Raw genomic sequence first — 26328 nt, 5'->3', positions numbered from 1 at the left:
ATAAACCAAATAACTGATGCACTCTATAAATTAAGTTACAAAAATGGAATCAAAATCTTTAAATCAATATACCTCTTTTTTGGTGGCTTTAGATTTTTGACCCACAAAATATGGGGAGGCGTCTACAATTGTGAAAATATAGTTCCATCCCTCTAGTCTTAAAGCTTACAACGACACAGAACAAAAAATAATGCAATGCACTTATGAAATCAAAATATAGAAATTTTATAATAATAAAAGAAAATTTTAAATTCTAAATAAATTATCACATTCATAAAAAATGTAATTTTTAATGACAAAATCTACAATTTAAAAAAAAAAAATATTAAAGGAGAAACCAATGAATTAAAAACTTATATTTTTGATCACCACCTTATAGGCAATGCATTTCATATATTATTGGATTGAGTGGATTACATACTTTAGTGTAAGATGTTTCTTCAATAAGAGACTTTTTGGTAACATGACTGTCAAGATGAATTAATCCCAAAAAATTCAAACAAAGTGGAGGAGTAAGGCGACATAATAACCTATTAGTAAAGTAAGAAGCAATCAGAAATATAGATATTCAACTCTCTGCAAATAAAACTTGCATCAGCAATAGATTAACATGAGTCATTTTTTATCACATCTTAAAACCAAAGAACAATGAAAAACAATCTAAGACTATAGAAAAATAATAATATAGACTATTTTGAAAATAACTATCAGTCATAAAGGAAACTTAGTGAAAAATGTCATAACTATTATAAAAATAAAAGATTTAAAAATCAATATTTTGATATAGATCGGCACTTAAACGGAAAATGTTTTGCAATTTAAAAAAAAAATTAGTTACTCAGAAAAAGTAACTGATATTAAAATAAAGAATTAACTAACCATGGAAAAAATAACACGGGAAAAAGTTTCAAAAAATCCTATTAATGCAAAACAAGAAATTCAAAAACAGAATATGTAAAAATAAATAAAAGTTTTAGTAATGTGCAACTATGTAGTACCATTGAAAAGCTTGTTACCATGCTCTTGATATACATAAATAGCTCTAATTATTATTATTTTATTTAAAAACAATAGTAAAGCAAAAAGAGTATAGGAAGCTAGTTTTTCAACCCTACATTTAATATAATTATAACTCTACATTTATTATAATTTTTTAAAAAAAAGGCCAACACCCTTTTTTTTGGTCAGACATTAAAGTAGTGGCTGCAAAACTTTGTTATTTTACAGTTAAGAGCCTCAATATAACTTTTTTTTTTCTTTTTTGTATTTTTCCTTTCTCCATTCTATGTCAAATAACAATAGAGAGAGAAAAAAATGCAAGCTTACAATTTAATTACCTACAGTACCTGGCCAAATTATTAGATGAACTATAAGATTCTATATAAAAACTTAATTATCAGGTGATACTACACAGCCTTACTGTTTTTACCTTACTGAAACAGGTTTGCACTTGTTTATGTTCGTGTATCACTTGGAAAAAATAGACGATATATAATATAAATTTGACGATTGGATAAATGAGACGATATATTATATAAATATAGAATATTTATTATATCAGGTATTATATCATATTATATCAGGTATTATATCAGACCAAATTCTTATAAGCACTGTAGTTTTTTAATAATTGCATGTTTTGCATGAGTTTTTATTCAGGAGATTTTTTATATACTTCCTATTTGTATTTATTTATAACATATTGCATTACAATGTTAACCAATTTATACACGAACGGAAACAAGCGGCAAACTGGCTTCACCCGCATAAAAACAATAAAGTTGTATAGTATCACCTGATAATTAAGATTTTACAAAGAATCTTAAAGAGCCTCTAATAATTTGGCCAGATACTGTAACCGTTTTGGAGTTAGAGCAAAATGGAATGTTACCTTCAGATTGACAAAGCATAATTCTACTGCTAATTTTTTTTGTTTTGTTTTTGCAAAACTGAATTAATATGAGGTACAAAAAAATTAAACTTGATGTAAGATAATTCAACAACTAATTTCATAATATTATTCTATACTAATCATGTTCATATAAGAAAGTTTCTTAAACATTTCTATAAAAGTGTTCAAAATTTCTTATATTTATACTGAAAAGTTTTTGCGTTGTGAGAATGATGGTGGCATTAACTTTTCCTCACAAACTTCATTGAAGGATGAAGAAAAAACCAGGACAAATTTTTTTTTAACATAAACAGTTTTTGTTTGGACAGTATAAATAACCAGACTTCTTTTAAAAAGGCTAAATGACAAACTAAAAAAACTATACTCTAAATTTGCTCTACTTAAGTATAATAAAGGTAGATTTTATCGCAAAATAATAATAGAAAAAATTAGATTTTTAATTTTAGAATTTACTTTGTTTAGAACAGAAATGTTAACAGTTTCTGGTATAATTTCATTAATGGAGCACTGAATAACTCATAATACTTTGAAATTAATATATTGAAAAAATTTATAATACTTTTACATTAAAGAAAATAATCAGTATCAATTAGCTAATATCCCTTCACTCCAATGTGTAATTAAAATTTGTATTCAAGTTCAAGACGAATTTAATCAAATAATTTTAAAGTAGGATTTTTGTAATCTTGAAATGAATACATAATGAATATGATGTATGCAAAAGATGATATCTCAATTCCATATTTAAAATTTCTATGATATGATTGCTGTATTGTTAATTGATATTATTTTTAATATCAGATAAAATAAATCAATCCCTAATTTAGATATGTGTTTGCTGGAAGAAGAAATTAACTGACATTTTTCTAAAACATTATGGTTAGATAGTTTTGTTTTCCAACAAAAGTTGCTTTCAATAAAATATAATTTTTTTAATACACATTCTTTGTTTGCATATGGAAAAAAAAACAATTTTTTTTAAAAACAATAGAAACAATTATAAAATTTAAAGAAAGAAAAGAAGAAATTATATAATTAGTTTTCTCCCCTCATCACAAAAGAACACATAGAAAATAAATAACAATTTTAATTTATAAACAATAGTAACATTTATAGAATTTAAAGAAAGAAAAATTATATAATTAGTGTTCTCTCCTCATCACAAAAGAACACATAGAAAATAAATAAAGAATTTTTTTATATAAATAATAGTAACATTTATAGAATTTAAAGAAAGAAAAATTATCTAATTAGTTTTCTCTCCTCATCACAAAAGAACACATAGAAAATAAATAAAAAAATTTTTATATAAATAATAGTAACATTTATAGAATTTAGAGAAAGAAAGGAAGAAATTATCTAATTAGTTTTCTCCCCTCATCAAAAAAGTACTTATAGAAAATAAATAATTTTTTTTTCTAAATAATATTAACATTTATAGAATTTAAAGAAAGAGAAATTATCTAATTAGTTTTCTCTCATCACAAAAAAGACATAGAAAATAAATAAATTTCGTTTTATAAACAATAGTAATATTTATAGAACTTGAAGAAAGAAAGGAAGAAAAAATCTAATCAGTTTTCTCTCATCACAAAATAATATATATTCTAGTATTAAGAGCAATTTTTCAAAAGCACCACCACAAGAGAGCTGGAACAATGTGCATTTCATATGAATGCTTGAATCATCTACATAAAATGCTGTGGAAAATAAGTTTAAATCAAATTTACAAAACAAAGGATCCTACATTAAAACATGATTTTAGCTATCACTAGAAGAAATTTTCCCAAAAAGAGTAGAAAGTTGGCAACTCTGCATTTACATTGAAATCACACTAGTGTCAGATGCGTTAAAAAGGAACTAATCAAATGTATTATTTAATATTTGCATGTTGTAATGAATAATATCCTATTAAAATTACAGCGATTTAAAAAAAATGCAAAAAAACAGAAATGATAACAGTGGAAAAATAAATTGAAAAACAGTAGAATTATCAAGTCAAAATATCATTTGTTAAATATGCAATTCAAATTTCTGGTTTCATAATAGAATCATATTAAAATATTGGATTTTAAAAATAGGGTGGAAATCAGTAGCAATAAGTGCAAAAAAGATGATCGGTAAAACAGTGGTACTCTTCAAAAAGCGCCTAATCAGACCTGTGATTTGAATTTTGCAAAGTCTTAAAACAGTAATGAAAAATAAAGAGATTTTACAAAGCTTTGCGAAAATTCTTAGCTATAACTGTTGACAAATCTATCATAAAACAATACAATCATTAAGTCAAAAATGATTACTTAAATGTTGAATTCAAATTTCTGGTGAGAGAGAAATAAATGTTTCATAAACGGAAATACGCAAAAGCTATTAAATGTAAACTTTACATTAGCAGAACTCTAAAATGTTTTTCTTCAGAATACAAATTTTTGATTCGTGGAAGTCTGCGAAATAGCGATCTTGAAATTTCTAGAACCCCACAGCCAAATCATATTTGGTAATTATAGAAAAAATCAGATAGTGAATAAAATTTGGTAATTAAAGAAAAAAGTCTCATTGGAATATCTTAAAAAATATGAAGAAAAAAAAATACACCACAAAATAATGAAAAAAAAAACTTTTTTTTTCCGTACAGGCACAGTAGGAAAGTGCTACTTCAAATACTCATATCTACCCAAATTCTTGAAAAAACAATTTTCTCTAATTTGAAAATAAGTTTGTTATTTATTAAAAATTGCTCCTAAAACTGTTTAATTTGTTGAATATTTTTGATGTAATAGGAAAGAAAAACATAAGACAAATGAGCTTTTTTTTTTATAAAAATGACACATCTCCATAAATATTTAATCTAAGCTTAGGAAATTTCCTGCAATTATTACAAATAATAACCAAAATATTGATCGAGTTTATTGTTTAAAAGTTCATTGTTTTCTGGAAAAAAAATATCAAAAATACTTGCTTTTGTTTGTACTTTTTTCCGGTTCCTCAAACCTCTGAAGGTTTTAAAATTTATTGCTAAGTATGAAAAATTGTATGATCTAAGCGTCTTTTAAGTTATAAAATAATCCTGTAAGTATTATTTGAGAAATTAAAACATAATCTCAAAAATTGAAAGTGTTTCCTCCATTATTGTAGCATATTTAAATTTCTTTAATTTATTTAATATGATTGTTTATTTGCTATAAAATAGTTGAGAGCTCCAATGAACACAACTGTTTCCCCTACATTTCAGAAACATCCAACAAAAGGTTTTCCGAAAACACCTCCCTTAATTAGTTTTAGAATTCTTTCAAGAGGTAAATATTTAAGTGAGATAAAAGAAAGGTGATTAAAATTTGAAAGAAAAAAAATATCCTGATTCATCACAGTACAAGTAAGCAAAATACAATTTTCTTATTGAAAAAAAAAAAAAATTAAAATCGGTTTCTAATGAAAAGTGAAAAATTTTCAATTTTCTTAAAGAGGAATTGTTTTAAATTATTTTTATTCTACATTTGCTCTAATTGTTGATTTATCAATCTCAAATAATATTCTTTTTTAAAATGTTACTTTAAGATAACTAAAGTGTATCTTATACATTTAATTTTTGTCAAGAATTCTAAAAAAAAGTGTCTAACTCATAAATATGGAATAACCTACATACAAATAATCGATAAATAAATTTACAATATGAGTTACACTAAAACACAGTTAAAAAAATTCCTTATTTAATTAATTTTATGTTTTGTAAAATGGGGTCAACAAAGATGCTTAAAAATAATATAAAAAATTACTTCAGAATAGGGTGAAAGGCAACTCCCATGGAAAAAAGATTATGTCAAGTAAGATGGACTAGTGTAGTTGCCCAACCCCTAACTGTAGAACGGTTAATTCTAGCTATGAATACCTGTTCTACTTGAATGAATGGGAATTCTACGGTTAAAATATGTGTAAGTTGTAAGAGTGAGCTAGTGATTCTAAAGATTTAAAAAAATGAACTAAAGTGAGAAAAATAGGCCAAAATCTGAAACAAATGCCATAAAATCTAAAAACCGTACTAAAAGAGCAAAAGAGTCCAAAAATACAAATGTCGACAAAATACTTAAGTTTGGCAACTTTAAATTTAGACTGAGAGGCCAATCTAAAGGGGTAGCTTATCTGGTAGTTTTTGTATTGTTGTCGATTATGCAAATGTTCTTTTTTTAAAATTAGAATTTTTCAGCCTAATTATTAATTCAGGTCTCAATGGTTTTATTTTATTATTGATTACATAATGATGTAATGTGTCCATTAACTTAATATTTTAAATTAATTATCATGTCTAAGAATAAAATATGCAAAGTATCAATTTTTTGTAAATAAAAACTAATATTTTTATTATAATAAAATACTGATAATCAAGTTTATATTGCTCATTTAATGTTTTATGATTCCATGGATAAAAATTAAATGATTAAACACCACTTATTTAATATTATTATGCCAAAAATGCAATTAAAAATAAAGTATATGCTATTTTAGTATTCCAATATAGCATAATGTGGTTTACTTTGTAGACATCAAGTTATAACAATCAAGAGCAACTTAATTAATTCAGAACAAATGAAGAGTATTTATGAAGAATACTTACATTCCACAAAATATAAGACTGTATTCATTAGTTTGGTGATGAGGAGCCAAATAATAATAATTCATTATTCTTATTCGAAACACTGTGTAGTAAGCACAGATGCACAAGTAAGCTATTGTAGCAGTTGATATAACCTACAATAAAATAGTAACCAAAGCTATAACGCATGTTTTAAGGTATATTACATTCTCAATAGTTGTTATACAGTGCCAAATATTTCAAAATAAAGAAACAAACTAATCTCATAAATATTTTAATTTTAAAATACACTAAGAAGAGCATCAGTAACTCTAAATTTTTCAAACTGATAATAATAAGTATTTTTTAAATCATTAACTTATCTTCCTGTTATCAACTTATAATGTTAAAAAGATGTTAGCTAATAAAATTGAAATAATTAAACAAGATTTATATTTTTCTGAAAATAGAAAGGAACTTATTAGATCAAAAATATGGTAAATTCTTTGAAATTTTAAAATGTATTATATTATTAATAGTACTAACAAAACTAAGAATATAATTACTAATTTTCCTTGCTAAAAAGCATTTGGTAGAGTAAATCATTTTAATTTAATTGAAAAACTTAAGACAATGACTAAACAATCAAAAACTAGAAAAAAGTCACATTTCACATTATTGTAAATTTTAATTGCTATAAAAATTTAGGCACAAATACTATTTGATCAGAGAAAATAAAATAAAAAGCTTTAAAAATAAATATTACCTTTTTTCAATAAATTAAAAGTTTATTTTCAGAGGAAAACAAAAATACAATCCCAATTCACTACTATAAAAGACATGTTAACTCGATTCTATGTTGGGGTACCTTTATATAGACGAGTAGGTTGACATTGTTGATAACAACTCATCCCCCCCACAATCCAGATTATGCTGAAGTCCAATATTATGATATAGATATTGGACAGATTAATGCTAAAAAAGCTTTTTTTTTAGGTTAAATAGGATTACATTTTCATAATTATTTCCTATTGTTAAATTTCATGAAAGTCCGATTAAATTTAGGTTTATTGCGTGTGGTACTAATTGTTACAATTCTGATATTAGTAAAAAGTTTTGTAATTTTCTAAAAATTATTTTACTTAAAATTAAAAAAGAGAAAAATATTGTTTTCAATAGTAATGTTGAAGTTTTGGATTATATGTATTAATAATAATGATTTTTCTAGCATTAATACTTTTGAATTTGAAAATTTGTATACAAGTATGCCACATGATCAGATTGTTGAAATTTGTAGCGAAATTTTTGATAAGTATTTATTTAATGAGAAAATTGATAAGTCTTATTGGTTGGATTTAAGTAGGTTTAATCTTTTTGAGAATGTTCTTTTTAATGGTCTAGATCTTTATAAACAAATTATTGGAATTTCACAAGGTGATTCCTTTTCAGGTGCTTTTGCTAATATTTTTTTGCATTCTTTGAAGCTAAATTTCTTGAGTATAATGAATTTAATGCTTTTAGATATATTGATGATTTGATTTTGTTTAATTGTGATAATTTTAATTTTGTTTAATTGTGACAATTTTAATTTTATTTATAGTATTTATCCTAAAGATTTGGTTTTGAAAAAAACTAATGAGAATTGCTTAAATGTTGAATATTCAGATTTTAAAAATTGATATTGTTGATAAAATTATTAAAATTGGTGTTTTTGATAAAAGAAAAGCTTTTAAATTTAAAGTTATTTCTTTCTGCAACTTTAATACTAATCTGTGTAATAAAAGTTTTAAAAAATTTATTTTTTTCACAATGGGTTAGGATTAATAATATTTGCAATAACGTTTAAAGTTTTCAGGAGGCTGTGAATAATTTTTTGAATAATTTGAGTAATAATAATTTTCTTTTTAACTTTTGTAATGTTAATTTTTGATTAAGAAAATGATTGAAGAATACTAGATTTTTATTTCCTTTAACAGGGTGCAATTCAAGTCTTAACTGAGCAGCCCCACTTAAGCATTTTATTAATTTGTTACGTAATCTTTTCTTTTACTTCTCTTCTTATTTTTTCATTCTTCACATTTTAATAGAGGGTGTTGTTTTCTTTTGTTTTAAGTGTTTCCTTCACATTTAGTTTGTTTATGAAATCGCTGTTTGACCGGCTTAATGTGAGTTTTTATTTTCTCAAGATTTTGCTTGAATTTCTTTTCTGAATTAGTTTTATGTATTTCATGTATTTTTTCCTGGACTTATACAAAACCTTTGGGGTACTTAGAGAGTTAATTCTGGCATTTAATTTGGCCCCTTGCTCAATAGAAAAGGTTTTGTTTTATGGCTTCCGAGGCCAGTACCCCCTGAAGACGTCGGCTTCGGTGGTCATATTTTTATTTCCTTTGTTTTCTTTATTGCTATATTTATGATGAATAACCTTATTGATGCTGATAATGATTGTAATATAAATGAGTCAGGTTTGCCAGTTATAGAATGTAATGAAAGCGAATCAGAGGAATAATTGTTGTAAGGATTTTTTAAAGAATGAAAAATTCGTTAATTCAGTCAATAATAGAAATATTTAAACAAGAAGAGAGATAAAATAAATATGTGTTTGTTATTAATATAGGTCATTCGTTATGGATTTAGTTATGTGCCAATAAAGTGATTGACTCAGAAGCAATCATAGCAATTGCGATTCAGTTATAATTTTCCGTAAATTATTTTAAATTCCTTTTAGAGAGGTAAATTTATTTTTTATTTAGTGAATAGCTATATTAAATTCATTATGTAATCTTGGTTTCAATTTAACTTTTTGTAAAATTATTCGTAATCAATTAAATATTGCTTATAAGAATAATAACAGTAGTATTGATATTTATTTTAACGAAATTAAAATGTTTATTAACTTTATTAAGATAATATAAAAAACTCATATTATTTTTTAAGTTAAACACATATTTATTATATTAAATTAATAAATATTTTTCTAAACTTGTTTTTTCCGGCATGGCACAAGGACCAGGCAAGGGTTATTGAAAACTTAGTGAGCCCTGAATTTTACGGCATGCCGGTTGATGAGGGGTAATATGGTATACGCTTTTTAAACTGCAAACTAATCAATTTTGTAAGTTTAATCATACAGCAATATAAATGTTTTCCCCTGTATTATTTACTAAATCTACTTTTTGCAAACTTAAAAAGTATTGAACAAAGCTTCTTACTACAAATAATAAAAAGTTGATTTTCACTTAATATTAAAATCAATTTACTGACAGTGCATCAGGGATGAGAGTAGTCAAAAAGAGGAAATCCAAGAATGAATATTATAAATATATATATATGTATATCTTGTAAATAAGAATCGCAATGCGCAACTTTTAAATCAGGTAAATATGAATATCGATGTTTCATATTAAAATCGCGTGAATAAGAATCGAGATATTAGCAGATTCTGGACTTAGGATTTCTAAAATGCTTGTTTGAAATGTTGCTTAGCCATAATAAATAAAAATGTTCAAGATATGAATGAGCAAATTAATATTTTCACCGCAAATTCACCACTATTTTTTACTACTTCCCTAGGTTTCGTGCCAGCAAACAGGAAGCAACAACATCCGCATTACAAAAATATGAGCCATCTGTCGGAAAAATCTTATTTTCTGAGCGAAGACTTACTGGAGAAAATAGCTAAAATAAGTGAAAATGGGAGGGTTGGCAGCTACATAGTTTGCATTTTCTACTTATCTTTGAAAATCGAAAATAAATATAATTATTTTATTTCAACGACTGAATTTTTACAAAAAACTGAAATTTGAGAGACTAAAGCTAAAAAAGAAGAAAATTCTCATCCCTGAGTGCACTCTTTTTACGATAGCGCCTGATTTAGCCTCTCAGCAACAAAAATATTGTTTTATCTTCAACAGAAATCGGAAGAAATACCTGCTAAAGTAAGCAATATAATGTTAACATTATAATTAATTTTAGATACAACAATAACCTATTTTCTATATTATTCACACTTTTTTAGAAATCATACCACAAGGCTAATCATTGTAGCTTCAGCCTATGATGTTCAAGTATTTTGAATATAATATAAAAAAGCCTTCATTTAAGATACATTTGATTTAATAAATATGAAATTATTTTTTCATAAAAATCTTTTAACAAACTATTAATTTTTTAGATACCACAGAATGCTTAATGCAGTTTTACTTTAATGAGATCATAAATTATCTCACTCATAGTAATGTAGGACTCCAACAACATCTTGTATGCTCAAAAGAATGCATAAATAAGCTAGCAAAATTGTGGCAACTTGCAACAAAAATAAGAAAAATGAACTAAAAAAAATTTGCTAAAACAATTCAAAATTGTCTTTTATTTGTTGAAAGCGAATTAAGCAGAAGCTATTAAAAAAAGATAGTTTAGTTACTTTTTCTTAAGATAAGAGAATAAAATGAACTTACTTCAATGGCAAGGTAATTGTATTTAGCAAATGACATGAATAATGCAAACAAGGACAAAGTTGGGCTTTGTGTGAAAAATGTCAACTCTGACCAGACAACAGCAGCACTGAATATTATAAGAACCACACAAACTGCACGAAAAACCCAGTCACGAAACATGCAATGCCAATACCACTCTAAAACAAATTTAGAATTTCCCAACATTAATAAAAAGGCAGTCATTTGAATAAATTTGATTGTACCAATATATATATTTGTTCACTTATAACATTAATTTGAATGATAAAACTGTAAAATATAATAAATTAATCTAATAAGTTAGGTTATCAACTTATTACGGTACATGTCCGTAGACCCAGGGCAGTGTTCTTATTAAAAAAGTAAAAAATGAGGATGAAAGTACTTGTTATTCTGCACTATGAAGTAACTTTATTTTTGTGTAATGAAAGTGTGACCATATCATGGGGATGTGATTTTGACCAATGGATGAAATTCTTCGAATCAATGTTACCAGTCAATGAGAAATGCATCTCGTTTGTCCAACAAATGGAAAATGGCCAGTTGTTGCCATCATACCAATTGAGAAATTCATTATAAAAATCAAACCAGCTGCTAAAAACATGGCTTTCGCTTATTGCTTGCACTTCCACTGCAACGTTAACAGGAACAGAAAGTCAGCCAGAAGATCGCATGAGCAACCAGTTTCTTCCAATTTTTGCATTAACCTTTTAGTTGCGGCTAGTCAGGTGAAAAAATTCTCCTCTCGATACAGCGCTTTTTTGTAGAAATTCTTCCCCCACTCAGTCAGTGGGTGGTAACTACTTTAACCAGCTATGAATAGGAAACGTTTTATTGTAATTTGTGTGTCACTTTTCTAGGAGTCAAAAGTAGTAAGGTTGTTATGTACATCTTTATTGTAGACGTTTTGGCATAATTATGCATACCTTGTCAATTTTTATTTGTGACGTTTAACACATTATGAGAAAAAATTTAAATATTGCTTTTAATCAATTTTATTTAATAAAGTTATGTTTTTTCTAATGCAAAGAAAGCATTTATTTAAAAATGATTAAAATATTTTGCTAATTTAATATAAAATATGCATTTTATTGCATCTGAAAGATTGTTAATGAACTATCATAAACAAATCTCTCCTAATTTTTTAAAAGAGAATTAAAAAAAATATTTTAATAAAATTTACATTTTAAAATGTGCATGTGCTCTTACAAAATGTGCATTTTATTGCATCTGAAAGATAGTTAATAAACTGTTATAAACAAATCTCTTATTATTTTTTCGAATAAATAAAGCATTATTTTAAATTCTATTATCCTAAAATCTTAAACACACTAATTAGTTTCTATAATTTTGAAAAGTAAATTATTAAAATTTTAAACGATGAACGTTGAATCTCTTATACATTTTCGTTGGCATTTTTATCTGTTAAAAAAATAGCAAATGTATATTTTGTTTTGTTAAACGTTTTCTTATTCATTTTACTTGTTAGTTTTCCCCCCCTTAGAGTAGCATCTATAACATTCAAATGAAATTAAATTATAAATGTTCTTCAATTAAAAATTTTCCGAGAACGTTTTGCCTTAATTTCTGTTTTGAAAACATAAATGTTACACACGTATATTCAATAGAAATTCATTAAGATTTTACAAGAATATTTTATAGTAACCTTACTAGAAATATAAAAAATAATTATAAAAACACTGAAAATATTAAAGAATATGTTTGAAATAAGTTCAAAGAATAAAAAAAACTCCCTTGTTTATCTTTTTTACAGCAAAAATATTAAGCAATAAAAAATTTGCTATGTTTCTTTTTACCTTATATTTGAGCCCCATATTAAGAGAATAAAGATGTTATTAAATTTTGAAATTTTGTTTTGAAATATTAGTTAATTTTATAAAATAATAAATACAAAATAATAATAATACGAAATAATAGTAGTTATCAGTGCAATTTTAGATTGATTGGTTTTCTTTATACTTTTCTTATTCCCTTTTTTTTCTAATACAACAAGGAATATCCTTTTAATTTCTTGTTTATTTTAATTTTTTTTTTAGAAGTAGTTAAGGTTTTGTTCAAAAAAAGTATGCCCTGAGTTATTTCACTTAGTCATGACACTGAGAAGTATTTCACGATTTCCATGTCCATATGAAATTTTTAAGTCATCAATTGTTATAAGACACATCCATACAAGTACTATTGACACAATGATTGTAAAACATACATTTCCTTTAGTCATGGTGTGGTCTTTCTTCAGGTGTTTGAAATAACTATTGTTAAGAATTTTAAAACTGACAGAAACCAAAATAAATAATAAGAGCCCTCCCAAAATGCATTCTGATCGATAATGCAACAATAAGCAGGAAATACCACCTCACCTGTGAAAGAGGCAGGAATGATTTCGTTATCCTTTATCCTTTAAAGAAGGAGTAACAATTTATTTTGTGCCCATCAAGTTAAATTATGACAAACTGTAAAACTCTTAATAGAAAAACTTCGTCTGAACTTGAAAGAAAAATTTGTCCTTGAGAACTTGAAGCAAGAGGCGAGAAAGATAGCTCTTTAAAATAGTTCAGTAGTTTATCACATATAAATATTTGAAAAGTAGAGATAGTTTCATTGTGACTAAACTTCCTGTTCAAGGTCACACACTGAAAACCTTTCCATAGATGCTCCCTCATCTTTCCACAAATATTTAATTTTTTTTCTTTTCTGTTTTTAACAGTATTTTTTTCGCAACAAATTAATAATATAAATGCGTTTTTTTTTCTTCATTATTTTTAAAAAAGAAAGAAATCTGTAATATTTTCATGGCGGTTTCAAAAGTTAAGATTCCATAAAATTACCAATGAAAAAATTTACTCATACTCTCACCTTCTTGTGCATGTTAGATTCAGAGTTTCAAACGTTTGATTAGATTTTCCCTTTAACCCTATGAAACAGCATATTACTCATGCAAAAAAATATACAATACTTTGTGCTATTTTAATAGAAACATAATTTAAATGACTATTTTATAAGATAACTATTAATAAGATAACTATTTTAGACAGGGTAACATGAACTATTTTTGGCCTCAAAATTTTTAAAGAATAAAATTGTAATTGTGTATTTATATGTTTTTAATAATGGTACTACATTTTTTAAATAAACGTATAAAATATTAAAAAATAATGTGATATATCAAAATATGGAATTTTTTCAATACTATAAAGTACTTTGTAGCTTACAATACCAAATATTCAACATTACATCCAAAGTCACAGCCAGGATTTTATATCCTTTTCAAGATAGGATTTTTAACTATTTTCTTGTTAATGTTAAGTTCATGCACTACATAATATATTTAAAATAGATAACACAATAATGATCAGATAACGTTCAAATTCTTGAACTTGGTCCCTAATTTTTTTCTTAATAGCATACAATAATAAACACAGTCTGAGTTTTGATGACATAAAAGTGCTCTTAACAATAGAAAAAAATCTTAAAAATGGCTAATAAATGAGCTTTAATAAAAAAGATATTTAATTAAACTGGAATACAAAAAATAATTAAACTTCATTCACTCAATCATACTATGTAAAAATTAATATTTCTTTTAATAATTAATTACAAAATACAGTAGGGAACCGATTATCCGGAACGATCGGTACCATCGCCATTCCGGATAACTGATTTTTCTGGTTTTCTTAATCGCTACAAAAAGCCGTTTTTTTTAATTGTCAAACCCAACTAAAAAAAATTTATTATTAGTAATAATCTTAAAAAGAAGAAAAAACGATAAAGTAATATACATAATTTTAATAAGATAAAAAAGGAAAAAAAATAATGAAATAGAAATATATACAGGCTTAATGTAAAATGAACAAAAAAGGTAAGATGGAAAAAAAATGGGGGGTTCCACCTTCCTCATTGCTTTCTTCTACTTCGTCATTGTCTGCGTCAGGACTCAAAACCATCCATTCCATTTTTTACTTCATTATTAACAAATGAAAAAATGACGAGCATTTCTTTTCCCTCCTATGCACGAGAAAGACAACGTTTGAATATAATTCTAGATGAATTTTTTTTTACTTCATTATTTTTTATTATTCTCAAATCAGAAGAGAAAAATCGTGAGCATTTCTTTCCCCTCCCGTTTAAATATAATTCTAGATGAGCAAAAAAAAAAAAAGAATCCTTCAAAAATTTCTGGACAAAGGAAAAATATGACTTTTTATTTAATTATTCTTTCAAATCAGAAGAGAAAAATTTCCACCATTTTTTTACCCTCACGTTTGAATATAATTCTGGATGAAAAAAAAAAAATCTTTGTAAAATTTCTGGAGAAAAGAAAAACACAATTTTTTCTTAACTTCATTAATTTTTATTATTCTCAAATCAGTAGAGAAAAATCGCTAGCGTTTTTTTCCCCTCCTATGCGCGAGAAAGACATGGTTTGATTATAATTCCAGATGGAAAAAAAATCCTTCAAAAATTTCTGGACAAAGGAAAAACACTATTTTTTTAATTAATTATTCTTTATTATTCTCAAATCAGAAGAGAAAAATCGCAAGCGTTTCTTTCCCACCCGTTTGAATATAATTCTGGATGGAAAAAAAATCTTTCGAAAATTTCTGGAGAAACGAAATTTTTTTTTTACTTCATTATTTTTTATTATTCTCAAATCAGATGGGAAAAATCGTGAGCGTCTTCCCCTCCTACGCGCGAGAAAGACATCGTTTGAATATAATTCCAGATGGAAAAAAAAAAAAGAATCCTTCAAAAATTTCTGGACAAAGGAAAAGTCCGATTTTTATCTAATTATCCTTTATTATTCTCAAATCAGAAGAGAAAAATCTCCACCATTTCTTTCCCCTCCCGTTTGAATATAATTCTGTATGAAAAAAAAAGAAATCTTTGTAAAATTTCTGGAGAAAAGAAAAACGAAATTTTTTTTTTACTTCATTATTTTTTATTATTCTCAAATCAGAATAGAAAAATCACGACCATTTCTTTCCCCTCCTATGCACGAGAAAGACCTGGTTTGAATATAATTCCAGATGAAAGTAAAACAAAAAAAGAATCCTTCAAAAATTTCTGGCCAAAGGAAAAACACGAATTTTTATTTAATTATTCTTTATTATTCTCAAATCAGAAGAGAAAAATCGCGAGCGTTTCTTTCCCCTCCCGTTTGAATATAATTCTGGATGGAAAAAAAACTTTCAAAAATTTCTGGAGAAGAGAAAAATACATTTTTTTTCCACTTCATTATTTTTTATTATTCTCAAACCAGAATAGAAAAATTGCGACTGTTTCTTTCACCTCCTACGCGGGAGAAAGTCATCCTTTGAATATAATTCTGGATGAGAAAAAAAAAGAATCTTTAGAAAATTTCTGTATAAAAGAAAAACATTTTTTTTACTTCATTGTTCTCAAACATTTCTTTTCCCTCCTCCTATGCGCTAGAAATACATCGTTTAAACATAATTCAGGATGGAAAAAAAATCTTTCGAAAATTTCTGCAGTAAAGAAATTAAAAATTTTTTACTTCCCTAAGGAAAAATCTTTCTGCAAAAAACTATCTAACGTTCTGCTACAATATCATCGTTATTCAGGCGCTCGATTTCTATCTAGAAGAGTTTAACTTGAGTTTCAACATTTTTCTAAAACATTAATCGAAATCAGAAGGAAAAACACCTGTATCACAATCTTATTCCTCATTAAGCTAAGTGATTTGATTTCTCCTCCACTCCAGTTGAACATAAATTGGCAAGCCCTAACAGAAGCTGACAATAAAAGGAATTTAAGTTCTACCATGTTCCGCCCCCCTCCTCACACCCCATTCAAAATGAATGAATTTTAAAACAGGAGCAGTTGCAATACTTGACCTTGAGTCATCATTCCTATTTCTTGCTGTCACTATGTTAAAAGGGGAAATAGCAGAAATGACAGATAATTCTCAGAAAAATAAGAAAAAGTAGAAAATAAACAGGAAAAAAAGGAAGGGCTAAAGTTATAATAGGAGTTCTGCAGTCCCTCCCTGTAGGGAGTACTTTAAGAGATTTCTAAGAATCAAAGAAGAGGGATAAAATTATTTGTTTTAAACTCTCCTGGACTACTAGGCAATCAACAGACATGATGACTCTTATTGTGAGAAGCTGGTAGTAATGACTCCCCCTGCTTAAGGGCCAGATGATAAGAAAACAGACGTTCAATGAGTCACTCCTTCTCACTGAGCTATGATGGAAAAGAAACAACTATGCAGGGGGTGAGGAAAGGAATGATTGATGATATTTAGTACAAGACTCTTACTTCTCTTGACAGTGAAAGGAACTAATGATTATTTCTAAAATGATGGTAAAGTAAACATCTTTTGAAAAAAAAAGAAAAATCCTAAAATCTTAGGATGAAAAAAAAATTACTTTTAAATGGCGGGAAAATGTATCGAACTTTGTTCCGGTTTTCTGATTTCCGGATAAGAGGTTCTGTACTGCATTTCAAAGTTATAACTTTAAAATACATGAACAACATTTATATTTTTGTCCAATTTTATGTTATATGATTTGTGCACAAAAAATAGTAATTGTTACCTTAAAATGCTTTGTAAGAAAATTTGTAATTTGCATTGACGTAAATGAAGTCACAACAGATGAAGTTACACAAATGGACAATGATTACCAGTCTATTGGTTTTGAACTTGCAAATTGTGAAATTCCTCGAAACAATTTCTATCGCAACACAAAGCTACATCACAAGCTTTACAAATAATTGTGGAGCGGCGATGTTCTCCTTTCCGTGAACAGTTTGCACATCTTCGCCTTTTTTTTCATTCAAAGGCCAGTGTCCAAAGCTTGATGCTCGAGGTCTTTTATGTGTAGATGGAGAAATCGGTTCATATTCATGCTGGCATTTCATCAGTTCTTTAATGAAATTAACTCTAAATGCCCTATGTGTCAGGGTTGACCCTGACACTAAATAAGCATTCAAAACATAGATCTAAAAAAATGAAAAAACAGTTTTTTTGTCCCTTTCAAAGTTCTTTTGCCAAAAGAATAGCTATTAGCCATTCTGTCACTTTTATCCACTTATCCCATATGTTTGTTGTAGTTAGCTACAATTTTTGGTTTTTCCCCAGACATTTGTGACTCATTCGGAGAATGGATATTACTCAACATTAACACTTCTCTTTTGTCCTTCCAACATAAGGCAACTAAACCGTTAGAGACCATAGTGATTGCTTTACTTTTTTTTATTTTCCTTTTACTGAGTTCTTTAGAAAATTTTTTCTGTTTTGTCCAACAGTTCCACAACAGTTTATTTTCTTCCTTTCCATCAGATTGCAAAATAGTTCCGGTGAACTGAAAAAATTGTCCACGTACAGCTTATGCCCTTTATCTTTTATACATTCTGTCATTTTGCTCACTACATTGTAGGTCGCTGATACCGTAGCAGCGTCTTTAAGCTTATCTTTGCCTAAATATAGGCTCATGTCATATGTATATCCAAGTTTATCAGCAACTTTGTAAATTTTTATTCCCCAGTGTTTTCGTTTTTTGGGGATGTACTGTCGGAAAAGAACTCTTACTTTAAATTTTACGATCACTTCATCGATTGAAAGCTCTTCTGTTGGATGGTAAACAGACTTAAACGAATCGTTTAAAATATCTCTCTTAAGTTCCATAAGCGATAGTTTTCATCACTTTAGTGTTTTTTTAAATTATTGTCAGAGAAATGCAGAAATTTCAATATCAGCATAAACCCATCTCTAGGCATGCACTTCCTCACAACCGGTGTTGACACTAGTTCGTTTGTTGACCAGTAGTGTAAAATATTATCTAAGTCTGCATGGCCCATCAGCATAATTACTCCCGGAAATTTCTTTATTTCACCGGGATTTGTTGGCACCCAACTTACCTGATGCTTTCTTTTGCCTGATGATTCTGGTCTTGCATCCATTATTTGTTCAGCATATCTATTTGTTTCATCAGATAATATTTTGAACAATTTATCACTAAAGAAAAGTTCAAAGAATTCAACTTCTCCTTTCAAATCTTTACGTTTTTCATTTAGCTCAACGTTTCCAGTAAACGGTAAAACATTTTTTACTTTAGCGTCAAATTATGGTTCTTTCCATTGAAATACCCTATCCACTGCTATTAAATAGGAATTTACAGAATTTGACTGACAATTATCCTTAAATTCATCCTCACTATCAATTTCCTCCACTTCACTCTTTTCATCTCCCTCCTCACACTCAGATTCTGAATCAGCGTACATTTCATCATCGAAATCATTCATTATTTTATCAATTTCTTCTTGAGTGAGTGGTCTCCCCCATCTACGTGGCATCTTAAAAGATGCAAAAAATTCTTTTAATGTAAAAAGAATAAAAAAATACAAAACAAAAGTAACAAATTAAAAAATAAAACGTAAATAAAAATTTAATTAAAACATTAGCAAAAGGTCAAAAAAAATTAACAAAAACGTAAACAAGAAATAAACGTAACTGACAAAGAAATTAATTGAAAAAAATAAACTAGGATTCGCTACATATAGCTGAAAAGATCACGAATGAAATGAAACTAGTACTTTCAAAGGGAATTAAGGAAATTCTCATACCTTGAAAATCGAAAGCTGATAATAAAAAAGAAAAATATTCAGCCAATTTGAATCGAAAGTGAGCACACGTGAAGTTTTTTTTCAACAATAGGAGCAAATTATCTTGAAGAAATGACAGGTGTGATGGAGGTCAAATAGAAAAGGGGGAAGAGAACCACCGGTACAACTGCTGATCCAGCGCCTCAATAAGAGAAGTTTTTTCTACCGGTACATATGCTGTACAGGTCGCAAGCAAAGGGTTAAATTCTATACAGCTTGCGCAGAACATGGACCATGCCCTAGTTATTCAAAATATGATCAATGGAGTAATCATGGGAGAAGCAAGTTTCAACTCAACCTTTCACCTAAATGTACAATAATTTATGCAAGATGCTCAGTAGTTTATGATTGGTAGATGACAACGAATCTCGACGTTTAAAGGCAGAAACTTGACCCAAATAATTATCTTGGTTATATGTAGCAAATAGTACGTTCTGTTAACTTTTCAGCAAAATTATTTGTAATTTTATTCATAATTGTCAAATAAATGTTTATTTCTGCAAGAACTGTATATTTTCCTTCGTTCAACTGCTGCATCAATTATCCTGAAATTTTATTGACTGTTGGGAAAAAAGGCCCATACCCAACAACAGAAGTTGGTTATTTCTGCGATAACTTTGCAATACCTTTGCTGCATTTTGTTCATTCAGTTAATAAAGTTTCACTGTAAGAGACATGCTAGTCAAGTGAAATGACAAAAAAGCAAGATGCAACAATCAAAGCAGAGTATCGTTTTCTTAAGCGTTTGGGTCAGTGACGTCAGCTAAGAATAGGTCGTATGTCAGGCCTGTTCGACTGGTTTAAAGAGCATGTTTACTAGAACTAACTAGTAGTGTGGACAAATCAAAAATTGATGAAACACAAAAATGTTCTCTTTACTGCTCTATTCTTATTTTATTTACTAAAAAAATTTCACTCCTTTTATCTCTGTCTTGGTTCACCATTTCTTAAGGTGTTTCACTGGGATCACGTAATAAAAAGTGTTGCCATTTGAAAATTTTGTCTTTGTAACTGTAACCATGAGAACTGTGCATTTGTTTGTGGCATAAATCTTGAGCAAATATAATACCCATATACAGAGTTTTATTAATCTTACTTAAACGGCAAGTTCTCCAAAATGTTTGCAAAGTTATTATATATATAAACACAGAGTTAAATTCAATTTCTGTTAACACCTAATTTAATGATATTACTGCATGTAAGGAGGGAAATTTAAAAAAAAAAATCGTTGATTCAGTGTTAAAAAAAACTTTATAAAATGTTGTTATGACCATAACTTAGATTTAATGAGCAATTCTTAATAACCTTATTGAAAATTATTTTTTCAATAATTTGTTGTCAGAATAAGTCGGGGGCTGTCTAGGTTTCTCTGAGAAGTACCTATTTTGTGAAAGTTTAGACATAATTTGCAAAAATTAAAAATATTAAAAAATCAACACAAAAAAATTATAAAAATATGGATTTATTGTTTCTTACGGGATAGAAAAATAAAATTTCAAGAAAAAGTATCTAAAGTTTAATTTGTGAAGGTACGGTTAGTTAGTGCTAAACGGTAGTAAATTTGGCCTAGACAGATCCCTGAAAGTGCTTGCGGAATTTTCATTTCCTTTGAAAAGATTCAAAAACACTACTCAGTTCAATTGTTCAAAAAATGTATGAAGAGACATAATGATATCTATCTTGATATGAATTACACAGCCAGTTGATTTGTAATGGTTGAAAAAAATTATAAGGAGTCATTATGGAAAAACAGAAGATGTTGCTATGCAAACCTTTGGATAGAGTCTCTTCTTTTGCTCAAATGTCTGCCTAGAAGTTCTAGATTAAATGTTTATAAAATGCAGAATCCGACTGATGAGGAAGAAAAGGTATTCCATTACAATACATAAACAAAACACGTGGAGTTTCTTGAAAAATTCCAAAATTTTTTTGGGAACTAAATTAGTTCGGTGATATTTTATTTCACAAAGATCTATTGACATTTCAGGACAATTTTGGCCACTGGAGCCATTTTAGGAAGATGTTTTAGATTGTTACAAGGTTCATTTTTTACCCTAAAAAATGAAATTCATGTTTCCTAACTTTCATGATTTCACTTGTGGCTGCAAAATGTATGGGTTGACATTGATTGAATAATGTGAATTTGAATGATTTTGACCACCATGATATACAAATAATTCAGTCATATAAATAGGGGTGTTTTCATTGCGGAAAACAATTGTTATTTCATTACCATTGGAAAAAAAAACACTTTTGCACAAATATTAAAGGTGTACAGCCATTGAAACTAATTTATAGCAATATATTAGGGATCAAAGGAATCAAGAAAAAAATGTTAAAAGTCAGTCTGATGCAAAGATAAAATTCTGTAATGTAAAAGTAGAAAAGCAGCTGACTGTCATGCTGAAATATGCATAACATATTTTCTGATATCTAAGCTGCTATTGATTGGTTGAACAATGGTAAGTCTTCTAACAAAACCAGGCATGTAAATCTTAAATTTCATTTTTGAGAGATAATGATTGAAGATAAAACATTAAAAACTGTTTATAACAATACTAATGATAACATTTCAGATTTCTTAACTAAAGTTTAATTTCAAATTATTTTGAGAGAATTAATATTTTTATATGTATTTTTACTTGTATCAAAGAATGAAATTCTTCTTGCAAGGGGAGATTGTTGTCATTCCCAGGGAAGGATAGCTACAAAGTCTTTTTCTTCTTAATACCGCCAGGTGGCATTCTTTTAAAATTAGTATGCATTTTTCTGCTTAATGTCAATAAACTTTTACTTTTTGTCTGAATCTCAATCTTCATAGACCACAATAACAATTTGCACATTTGAGCAAAATTTTGCAACTTGACTTTCAGAAAACGATAAAATATGTTTAAATTGAGAAGCAATTTAAAAAAATATTTTTGTCACTATGTATTACATTATCAGGGGAAAATTTAAGAACTAGTTTTTAAATAAATAGAACATTCATGCCCACACCACCATACATGCAGTACTTCTTTCTCTGTTTTTTAGGAAAAATTTAAGGTACTGTTAAAACAAACTATTGAGTTTTATAGAAAAAACAAAAAAGGTAAGTAGTTTTCATTTTAATTATTGTCCATATTATTCCAATAATTATTGAAAGAAATTAAAATTATAACAAGCTGTTTGTACCCTGGAAAAAAGAAAAAATTGGTAAAATAAAGATTTCATTTTTGCATTATTTTTGGGAAAAATATCCCAGTTTATCAAGAACAATTAAAAGTTATTACATATATACAGGACTGTTTCTCATCCAGAAGAAAGTAAATTATGGTGAAAAGTTTATAATTAAAAGGAAAAACTTCTAAAATCCCTTTTAAAAAATTAGGGCTTTAATAGATTTCCCTAGTAAATATATATGCTATAACTATTATTAAAAAAGTTTTGGTAATGAAGCATATTTTATTTATTTTGAAAACCAAATGCTGAACTCTTTTATAGAGTACAAACAGGCCTGAATATTTTAGAATACTAATTTTCTTTACAAATAATGCAATTTTAGTGATAGCCAACACCACACAGCAGTTGTTTCATGAATTTGTGTTGATGATGTCAGTAAACAACTACAGCACTTGTAAATGCTGGGAAATATAGATCAACATCCATAGCAGCGTTTTTCACCAGATTGATCTGTATCATTTTGAAAATATAGTACAATAAGAGTCAAAGTCGGAAATTTTTACATATATTGACGTCGAAATCGGCGATTTCATGAAATTGATCGACATTGTGGGCCACTTGAGTAGTAGATTGCAATTCAGAGTCTGTTTGCTAAAAAGCAGAAGTAATTTTAATAGAATTGAGCAATTAGGTTTCATCCTGCTAGCTGGTCTTACCCCACACTCCCTCAAATAAAAAAAATTAAAGAATTGAAAAAAATACTGCAATATATAAGTAAAATATGCAAAATGCAGCAATTCTCAAAAATTGTTTTATGTTTTTTTTTTAGTCTCTAACTATATATAAGTCCCACTGTATTAAAAAATGGACGTAAGAAATAATTCAGTTCCCAAAATAAAACTTACCTACTTTCGGAGTAAAAATTGGTTTGAAGATACTTGGACCATATGGCTTAAAAGAACTTTTAAAGCATCGATCTCTGCTGCTTTGATTACATAGAATATCTTCCCAATAAAATACTTGATCTAAAATATTGTTCCACTGGCATTGGGTTCTGTGATACATGTGAATTGCTCGTATTATCTATAAGTACAATTTTAATAAATTAAAAGCTTTAGAAAATATCAAACACTATTAAGATTTTATTTTGAACTTAAGCAGCAACTAAAAAGATATTATAATAAACTATTTTCATATTTGAAACTACAATGAAGTTTAGATTTCTGAAAGCAAAATTATTAAACTCAAGATTAATCAAATGTTTGCATAGTATTCAAATATTTCAATAACTGTATGGTCTTAAACTAAAAAAAAAAAAAAATGATTGAATTGGATACTAATAAATGTTTATGAAATAAAATCTGGAAAATGTGAGTGAAAATGAAAAAAATCAATAAATATGAACTCTCAATGCATTAAAAATATGGGTAAAAATTATAAAAATTTTTCATCACTACTTTCTCAATTTTCAATTTTACTTTGGTTCTATACTTTAATGAAATAAATGATAATATAAGTGATGAATTTGTGTTAAAGATGAATGATAAGGATAAATTTAAAAAAAAAATTAAAAAAAGGATTACGCAGATGAAAAGCATTAAGAGGAAGAGTATTTTGACTCCTCCAATCAATTTAATCAATTATCTTCTCCAATCAATTTAATTTAATTTAATATTTAACTTCCTCAATAGCATTTCCCAACGAAAAAAAAAGCAAGATTAAATAATGTTGATGATAATTTCACAAAAGCTACTTTCCAAAAAATAAGAGTTAAATTTTTATGAAGTTAATTAAAATTATCAAGCAGTGATTACTGAACCATTTATTAAGAATACAGATCATATTAACTTGATAAAAATATAATGTAAATTGATTCATATTAGTTAATAATTCAAAGTATATCAAAAGTATATAGAAGTATATCAAAAATATATAGAAGTATATCTCTCAACATTATTCAAAGTTGTATTTTTAATTGGATTTAATTTTAACAAAATGACAAAGTTTAGATATTTAGTTATTGAGATGTTTGTCACATTTTCTACGTACTGAGTGTAAAAAAAATTATGAATTCAGCCAAGTTGGTTATGAGTACTTAAAGATATTGCAAAATTCATTTTCCAGGAAATACAAGAATTCATCACATCAGCTTTTGTTCCTAAGAGATGGTATCACAAACTAATCAATGTTTCATTAAATTAAAATGTATTAGTAAATGTATTAGTGACAAACTGAAAATAAAGTTATTATGAAAAATAAGGACACTAGAAACTTACAGGGGAAGCAAATCTGAAATTTGGAGTAATTATTCTTTTGATTCACCTACTTATAGATGATGTTATGCAGCCTATTGTTGAATAAATTACCTTAATATTTATAAAAAAATAATTAAAAATGAGAAAAAGGATATCACTTCTAAGGCAGAATGCTTTAGAATCCTTTTTTGTGTTACCTATTTAAACTTTTATTTTAGAATAGAATATGATAATTAATAGACTCTAGAAATCATGCATTTTTATTAAGATAAAATATTTGAACCTGAATTGTTGTTGTTTCCTTTCAGATTCATTTGAATCTGCATTATTTCTTAAGCATTCCATCCTTAGTTTTTTCACCCTTCACAGCTTTATATACCTCTCTCCTTTATTAATCTTTTTTCCTTAGAGATGTATTATTTTTCTTTTTTTATATCATGCCAAGGGGTAAACATGCTCACTTTTAGTTTTCTTCTTATCCTTTGGAAATAAAACCAAATGGATATTTCCCCCTTTGTACAGTTTTCTTTGATAATAATCAAATCAATTTTGTGAGAATGGATAATCACTCTACTGTAAGCTCCTTATATCAAAGCAGGAGAAAAACATCGTGACTGGAAATTCTCCTGCTGACAACACCTGCAAAGTGATTAAGTTGCTACGGAATAAAATCAAAAATTGTTTCCATAAAAGCAACAAATTATTTAAAAATATGTGTTATCATTTTATTTACCATTTTGTTTTTAAATGTATATTATTTTATTTTATTACTCATTTATATTACAGAAAAATATGTTTGCATATAGTCGGTGCGAATAATAGGCCAAAGACTTTTTCATTTCTGAAAATAAGAGGTGTGGATCAGGGCTTGCTGTGGGTGTAATTAGTGAAAATTGAAATAATAATCTTTCAAATTAATATATAGTAATTTGTCAATATATAGTAATTTCAAATTAATATAGTATAATAATTCAAGACAAGCAATTAATTTGTTATTAGTTTCAATAATTTTTAAATGGAAAATATAGAACTTAACAATTTTGTGCAAAAGTAATTTAATGGGTATGATTTATCCCTCCAAAATCTTGAGCTCCTTGACTAAATAATTTAGATAAATTATTTTTAAATCAAATGAAAGAAGTAAATTAAATATTTTGAAACATTATAGTCCCATCTTAAGATATTTATTAATATATTTGGTAAAAATACTAAATAAATAAATGATTTATAATTTAAAAACATTTAATTGTATGAATTTTGATAAAATTCATAAAATGCCTCTAATCTATAGCCTGATTTAGAAAACGATAAAATATG

The 26328-nt window shown here is 27.1% G+C and overlaps 1 protein-coding gene across 3 annotated transcripts in view; it reads right to left on the bottom strand.

Moving 5' to 3' along the window:
- Positions 1–26328, bottom strand: part of LOC122270900 (G-protein coupled receptor-associated protein LMBRD2) — an 85212-nt gene that overhangs the window by 12966 nt on the left and 45918 nt on the right. For all 3 annotated transcript variants that reach the window (XM_071187518.1, XM_071187517.1, XM_071187519.1), the window contains exons 9-12: positions 23662–23839; positions 10934–11109; positions 6519–6652; positions 422–530 (exon numbers count right to left, since the gene is read on the bottom strand). In XM_071187518.1, the coding sequence (XP_071043619.1) occupies positions 422–530; positions 6519–6652; positions 10934–11109; positions 23662–23839 (597 nt within the window). The remainder of the gene's footprint in view (positions 1–421; positions 531–6518; positions 6653–10933; positions 11110–23661; positions 23840–26328) is intronic.

The sequence above is a fragment of the Parasteatoda tepidariorum genome, chromosome X1, assembly GCF_043381705.1.
Source record: "Parasteatoda tepidariorum isolate YZ-2023 chromosome X1, CAS_Ptep_4.0, whole genome shotgun sequence".
NCBI classification, from domain to species: Eukaryota; Metazoa; Arthropoda; class Arachnida; order Araneae; family Theridiidae; genus Parasteatoda; species Parasteatoda tepidariorum.
This window is presented reverse-complemented; position numbering and strand designations above follow the sequence as displayed.